Source organism: Atta colombica, unplaced genomic scaffold, assembly GCF_001594045.1.
Source record: "Atta colombica isolate Treedump-2 unplaced genomic scaffold, Acol1.0 scaffold198, whole genome shotgun sequence".
Lineage (NCBI taxonomy): Eukaryota > Metazoa > Arthropoda > Insecta > Hymenoptera > Formicidae > Atta > Atta colombica.
Window position 1 is genome coordinate 2,781,068 of NW_017259291.1, and position 8,329 is coordinate 2,789,396.

Consider the following 8,329-nt stretch of genomic DNA (forward strand, 5'->3'; position numbering starts at 1 on the left):
GATGGTCGGTTCTCGCGCGATGCTCTTGCATCAAACATTCTTTCCTTTTCTCAGTTATTAAGCCGTACAATTTTTTTCGCCTAATAATTAAAAGTCAAGTAATTAAATAAATATGGAGATGTAGATAAATAAATATATTTAATTATAAATTATATTTATTATTAACGAAATACACGAAAAAATTTTATAGATCGTTTAGCTACAGACAAATTTATCTCTATGTCTGATCACGTAAAGTTACGGGAAGATAAAAAAATCGATTTGAAAACGAACGGAATAGAAGAAATCGCTCAAGAATATAGTAAATTGCGGTACCGGATGCACGGCAAGCTACTTATCGACGCTCGTTGATCTTAATGACGATGTATGCCGGTCGTCGCCCACCGATAGACGAACCGTGTCGCAACGATCGATGTTTCCCTACCCCTCCACCCATCTTGCTCTTTCGCACACCAGCTGATTTATCGATGTGCCCTCGAATTATATGCTGTGCAACTCGACACTACGCGGCTTTCACCGACGACAACGATTACGGCGCCGTCGTACTCCTTTTGTCTACTCGACGGGATTTCGACACCGGCTACGCCGATTGTTTTCGCTTCTAATCGCGACTATCGTGCGTATATATCGATATGCGTAACGACGCGATCGACGGTATGCCTGCACAACCCTTCGACGTGTCGTTTTATCGCAGTCGTAACTACTTCACTGAGGAATGCGAGCCGTCTGCAAAAATCGATTGCAATCGGCGATACGAGGACATCGACTCTTGAGAACAATCCTTTCGTTTCTCCTGAAATTGATTACGAGGATTCGATTGTTTGTCTAATTTCCATAAACATAATAGGTCTAGACTGCGCATTTCTGATCTTAGGCCGGTATTTATAGTCCGTTTTTATTTCAAGAACTTCTTAAAATGCAAATATGTTTCTGTGATTGGCTTGCAACATCTCGAAATTATATTTAAGATAGTTTTAAATATAAAAGAACAAACTATAAATACCTAGCTTCTTCATTGAAAAAAATTGAACATATCAATATTTCTCTTCAATTTTATCATTTCTCTTCAAGTCGATATTTTAGATAGATTAATAGTAGATAAAGACGTTTATTCATGGATAAGTCCTCTGATTATAAAAATGACAAGTAAAAAGAAAATGAAAAGATGATACTCAAAATAATAATATTTATAAAATAAAAATAAAGAAATATAAAGATAAGAATAAAAAATAAAAAGAGAGAAAGAGCGATATGTTTCAAACTATACTTTACTTTTTCTAAACCGATAGTGACAACTTTATAGGAATGCGTGATTCGTTCTTATTACGTCTACTCTAATTTAGCAGTTATTTCAGTTAAAAGAATTAAGGTTTTAAATTACGATGTGTTAGAAATTTAAATGTTATTTTCCAGAATTTCTAAAGATATCTCTGACTGTCGTGCAATGTCGACTTGAATCTTTGAATCTTTAGTGCAAAATTCCCAAGATGTGTTTTCTCCATAGCGGTTTGGTGCTCTTCTCTAAACCGGCCTGCGATTAACGCTCGCAATTTACGCGCGGAAGCCGCCTCGCTGCCTCGCCGTGCGACGCGACGTGCACTCGAAATGATTTATACGCGTTCCGTCTTTGTACGTGACGCGTCGTTTACCACCCGCTCTCTGGCGAAGATTAATTAACCCCATGGCGTTTCGGGGAGAAACGTGTTCCGCCTTGAGCGCTTTTCGCGGGGCTGGCGCGGAGGATCGGGGCCGTCGGCTTCGGTTTCTTAATCCAATTTCGTGGTGCATTAATCTAATTATGCCTAGGTATATGCACGTGACGTGCAATTATGCCGGCCGGTCGCACCGCTGGACCGCTTTCGTAATGTTACCGCGCGGCGTCCGGACGTCGGTCGGAGGAGCTGTCGGGTCGGCAAGAAACTCGTCCGCGCAGAGTGCCCCAGAACTGTCGGAGAGATGATGCCTTAAAGATAGAATCTTCTCTCGCAATTTGAAGTTAATTTAGGTCTTAGGGGAAAAAAATCCGTGGTATGAGTACAGAGAAATAAGGGCTTCCTCATGAATTCATTCGCAGAAACGGAAATGAACATAGGCCGAGAAATTTGTTTTCCTTTTTCGATGAATAGAACGTTTAATGAAACAATTTACTCTAACTAAATTTTAATGCCTATTTATAATATACTAGAACGCTATGTTGTTTGAAAGAGTTAAACCATAAGGATTTTTGTTTTTGGATGTATTATTTATCATCTTTATTTGAAAACCATAAGAATTTCGATGTAGATCGTGAAAAAGATATCCAACAATACAAATAAATATATAAATTAAATATAATATATTTATATACTATGGGAATGAATGCCTCAGTAGGAATTCGAGTTTTCTCTGAAAAGGTATAAAAGTATTATATCGTTTGTAAGTATCTATTGAAAAGCACTATCGCGCCTATCACCGATCATGGATGAGAGCATTGATTCGCCAGCAAAACTTTCGCTTCGACCCAATAGTGGATACTAAGTTTCACATTAATTACATCATCGTTTGGCCGATCTCATAATAAGAACCGCTTGCACTCAGATGTGCACCGCGGAAGTTCACGCGCACGTTCACGCCAAGAAAGTATTTGAAGAGAAAGAAAGAGAAGCGAGGGGTGAACGAAGTAGTATGTCGAATAACTTCCTAGAGGCGCGCCTGTCACGAAGCCCCGGGTCATTGGTCACCTCGTTCTTATCTCGCACTGTCTGCGGCCCATCTTGAAGGAGCTTATGCGCAGCGCCGTTGCACGGTTTACCGTAAACAAAATTAATCCATCTACCGCTTTTGTGATTATAGAAGCCGGTTTGCACGAGAAAAAATAGTAAATTTATCCTTAGAAAAAAATATTGGTCAATCTTATCTTCTCATTATTAGTTATTAAACGGGATTTAAACATAGTGACTGCGACATTATGTTCGCAATTATTTTACAAGAAACGCGGTATCTATAGATTATAGTTATAATTATAATGAGAAATTTTAAACTTGAAATTCTTTTGTTAATTGCATCACTACGATTGGTTCTCATAAAGATCACATACATGATTTTCTTTATGAATTAAGGAAGTTCTCGCGTTAAATATAAGACAAGTCTATAATATACATATAATATAAATGTCAATAATATCTAGAAAAAATTTCATTGACTTTTACCGTACCATTTTGAAAATATCTAATTCTAAATTTATAGAATTTTACATTACAAGCTGGAGGTATAACCTTGTTCTGTAGCTATTCTTTTTAAATTGACTTGCGTATAATACAGCAATTTAAAAATCGTTATAAAGTAAATACTTAAGTTCTCGTAAAATTTAAACTGTACAGCAATTTATAAGAATTTACAAGAAATTTAAATTCTTCAATGAAAAAAGCTAGAATATATGTCAAATGGATGATGCGTATACATTAAATGAGCATCTTACAACTTTTATTGTCATTTTAAAAATATTTATTTAATAACATATAAAATTAACAATAATTATGTATGATGGAATTATGTATGATGGAAGAAGATATTGTTAATAATTTTTTATTCCATTATTTTAATTGTTTTACGTATTATTGTGAATAAACTGTCTATTGATTAGGAAGTAGCGCGAGAACCTTCTTAAATGTTGTACAAAATCCATTAATTCGCAAAATTTAAAAATAATATTGGTTTTTTCATTTAAAAAATCTAGTATTTTTAATTTCATTTGTTCTATAATATTATGGGTTCATTCATTTTTGCATAACTTATTTTATGAAAAAGAGAAAATGTGAATAACAGATAGGATCTGTTATTCAGGATTCTGACTGCGGCGTGTTGGAATTTTCGCGTCGATGTAAAAGCGATTGGTTCGTGAAATCGTTTAATCCAGACCACCGAGTTGATGCTCGCCAGGTGTCGAGTCACGATCGTTATTTTCTTCCAACGAGATCTCTTCTTTGGAGAAATCCGAAACAATCGTCGACACGCCCATCCCACGTACATCTATGCATGCGCTTCGTTAGGTAATGGGCAACAATGTTTCGTCGGGCGCATATAGATATTGTCTTAATGTAACGTAATAACCGTAAGCTATCGCAGTTATGAATTACTTCAAGCGAGTCTCGTCAAACTTCAAAGTTAGCACAATTATTTCGAATCATGCAGCCATTTATCAGAACTAAAAGTATTTCAGTAAACTTTTATTAAGATTTTCTTACAATCTTTTGTTGTAACTTAATAGTGTTTTTTACCAAAGTATGACATTGTACACGGAAAAAAACGATTTTGTTAATAAGTTTTGTTAAAGTATTTGAAAGTTTGGCTAGATATAGATTTGAAAATACTATTAAAATACCTTTAAACTATTAAAATAATTATGTAGGACATTCAAGCTAATTGCTAGAATATGAAAAATTTTGCTCACAATGTTTAAATTTTCTACACAAATATTTTTATGGATTAAGAAAATTATTATCAGATCTCTATCTATATTAGTTCAATTTTTAGATATTTCAGCAAAATCGTTCTTTCCGTGTACAGTTCGATAAAAATCTATGTGTATGAAATTTCTCCATTTCCTACATTTTACATACTTTATTTGCTTCAATCTATATACTTCATCTGCTTCCTACATTTCACATCTGCTTCATCTTATAAATGCAATGTCCTATTATTTGGTCTGCTACACTGTAAATTATTACAACCATCATATGTAATAAAAATATATAATATATAATAAACATTATACATATATAATAAAAGGTGTATAAACCTCTTATATTTTACGGATCATTGTGGTAATAGAAATTCTCAGGACGATCTTTTTGTCACCGTCCACTGACATTTCCGTGTTGATCTAAGCAAGCGTGAAACCGCTTATTTGTGATACCGGAGATCGTAGTGCGACGATCAGAATCATGACCGTTATTTTCCTCGGACGAGATTCTCTTTGGAGAAACAATCATAGGCACACCCATCCAGCAAGCGCATCATGTCTATTTTGTTTAGTAGATAACTTACAACAAAGTTCCGGGCTATACGAACATCGCGTCGTGTTGCTCCATAAATATCTGGTATCCTGTTATTACTGCGAATTGCATTCTTACCCAATCCATTCTTTCCACTACTTGCAAAATGAGATCACGATTTTTTGTCTTAATCATAGTATATGTTTCACGAACTATTTTCTTCTGTTTGAATTGTGATTACATTATGACTGATTATGTCTTGCACAGAAGAAATATTATTTTTTATGCCTTTATCTTTACTGTTAAATTTATAATGTCAAATTATAAATACCTATAAATATGAGTCATTTTTAAACGTATTTTTTATACATCGCCACTGCTCTTACTTAATATATTATTAATTTAACTGAAATAGTGAAGTTAAACAATTCAACTCAAGAACATTATATTAAATTTGACTCAAATTTAATTTATTATTTACTAAATATATACGTTAATAGACGATATTTATTTTGAAATTAAGCAACCACAAAAATGGATTGATTTACATTTTAATACATACGAAAGTAAAAATAATAAAATATTACTTAATTAAAGGATTGGATTATCATTGCTTCTCTAATATCTGAAACAGTGTTGATAAATGCATTTTATTTTGCTTCTCATGAAGTTTTCTCATGATCGTTTCGCATCTCTTTTTCGCGAATGATGATTTTCAGGAAAGGCAACGACGATGCATAGGCACTGCCCGCGGTACTGATTACCTGCCATTCGTAGTTTCGAGTGGTGACTGCCCTTGCTACGGAAATTATGAAACCGGTCCATAATTGGAACTTGACTAATGACAAGACGGGTCATTGCGTATATTATAGCTATGGATCGGCATTAGCTCTCGCGCGGGCGCAGGATGCTTCACAGAACCGCAATAGTGCGCAACTGTGCTCCACGTGGGAAAGGATGCATTAAAAGTGCATCAAACGGGTGGGGAAATGGCGAGCGGTGCCGAAAGGCAGGCATTCGTCTGTCGAAATTAACATGGTAAAGGCGGGCACCTTTCATATTTTCGCAACAGAGATTAGTTAGTATACGAGCTCTACTAACAGAAGCTTCAGGATTAATTATCATTATCATCTATATTATTATGGATGAGCAAGTAGAGTATGGATAGAACTAAATTATATACATACTCTGCGTTTTATAATCTATATGTTAAGAGAATCTACGCGTAGATTTCTTTATGTGATATTCTATGTGAAATGCGTTTTTAATTTCAATATTTTAATCGAACGGAAGAAAATATCTTCGAAAGTTATCAGCAAATTAGAGATTAAATTGCAATATTTTCCAAGAACCGTACTCGCTTCGCATACGCATGCGTCTTCATTATCATACACACCCAAACAAGTACGTCACGCAAAGTATTTAAAGCGCGATCGTTCTCTTGCTTGCAGATGGAGCATAGAGGCGCGCCACGCGGGCAGCAAGAGCAGCAGTAGCGTTCAGGTATCGTTGGGGGCCTGATCGTTGGGGCCCTGTCTCTCGGGCCCGATCTCGCGCGGGGGGACGCGGGATCGCGGAGGCGTCGTGCCGGCCGAGCGACCGCGATGGCTGCGACCGACGGTCAGATCGTCGTCGCAGCGGCACGCTGGGCCGAGGAGGCGACGTACCTGCGTGAGTTCGTCTCCAAGTACCGTCTACCAGCCGTGATCAAGATCACGAAGGGCCAGTATGGTGGTCTGGGCGTGCCGACTCTACCAGCACCCAGTTTGCAGAGCACCGCGTTGCTGATATCGGCCGGCCGTCGGCGTAAAATCGTGGCGCAGGCGGTGAAGATCAAGGAGGGCCGCCGGGTGGTCGGTGTGGGGCCCAGACTGGCGATACCGGACTCATACGCGGGCTACTTCGAGATCCTAAGCGAGGAAGGCCGAGCGGTGCGCGGCATCGAGTCGGTGAACGAGTTATCGCGAAGATGTCCGGAGGAGGGTGCTCTGGTGCGCGAGACCGTGCGCGGCATCGCCTGTCGGGTGGACGACGAGTCAGGTATCGTGGTACCGGAGGGTACGAGGACCCTCGCGGCCGGCGAGACGATCGTTACTGCCGGTGAAGTGGCCTTACCCGGTCGCGGCCGGTTTTTGCGTTGCGTCGATTGTCACGGCGACAGCGTTTTGCTTGGAATGGATCAACGTGGACGTTTCAGCGCCCTGGCTCGCGAGGACAACATCAGCGGCGTGCACACCGCCAAGGCGCTCCTCAGTAAACGTCTGCCACTCACCGTGAGACTGGTACATGGCCAACCGCCGCGAGGACTCAAGTCGTCGTCACAATTTGTGCCCGAGTTGAGGCTGCTGTCGACTTTCGAGGAGGAGCACGTATTCGCTTTGCCGCTGCAGAGGGAAGGTGCGGCTGTTGCGCTGCCGCTCGCGGCGCCGCTCAAGCTGGTGAAGGCGCGAAACGAGGAGGCACTCAGGTCGATGCAGGAGTTCACGAGGTTGGTGGAACGCGCCTCCCGTCTGGTTGCCGATGTGGCTGATCGGGCGCATGTGTTGGACGGTCGTCTGGGCGAGAGCAAGCCCTCCAGGCAGACGAGGAGTAGCTCAGGCTTCCTCAGAAGACCATCGACAAACTCGGATCACACACCATTGAGCCATCATAGAAACAGCAGCGCTAGCCACCATCATCATCATCATCACTATCACAGCAACGGGCATCAGCCGTCCTCCGGACATTCTGGATACCGAGATGAGAACAGAGTACCACCGTCATCAGCTTGTACGGAAGAGTACGACGAAATCGATCAGATATATGATTACGTGCGCGGCTTTGCGCCGTTGCCGAAGAGCGTCAGGTCGCCTTACGAGAGTCCTCTCGCCGCGGGCCAGGGAGGTTTGACTCCACCGTTGACGCCGGTAACGGTGACGATCACGCCTTTATTGGACGATCGACCGGAACCACCACCGATTGAGACGATACCGACGAAGAAGATTCAAGCGGAGAAGCGAACTAGACGTGCGGTCAAGGAAGCGCCGCAGCCGCGGGTGGAGAAGCCACCATTGGCGAAGCTCTATGTGAAGAACAGCGGCACTCAGCGCGGGCGACCGCTAATGAGGCAGAAGAGCGCATCGCCCTTGAAAGAAACGCCGCCGGGTTACAAGGGTGGTTCGCCGCTCTTCAACATACGTTACAAGAGTCTGACGAATCTTCAACAGGCCATGGAGCTCGATGGCACGCTGGACTCCAGTCACTCGGGCGGAAGAACATCGGGAGATTCCGGCGCGGGTGCCAAGCTGCCAGAGAAAAGGTATGCTTTTACTTCTAAGAAAATATAAAAACATATATATATATATATAATATATATA

At 40.6% G+C, this 8,329-nt stretch overlaps 1 protein-coding gene across 1 annotated transcript in view; it reads left to right on the forward strand.

The window, feature by feature from the left end:
- The first annotated feature begins 6,577 nt into the window (after window positions 1-6,577).
- LOC108687018 overlaps window positions 6,578-8,329 on the forward strand; it is a 40,447-nt gene continuing 38,695 nt past the window's right edge. The window contains exon 1 of the mRNA XM_018192597.1: window positions 6,578-8,271. Within this exon, the coding sequence (XP_018048086.1) occupies window positions 6,578-8,271 (1,694 nt within the window). The remainder of the gene's footprint in view (window positions 8,272-8,329) is intronic.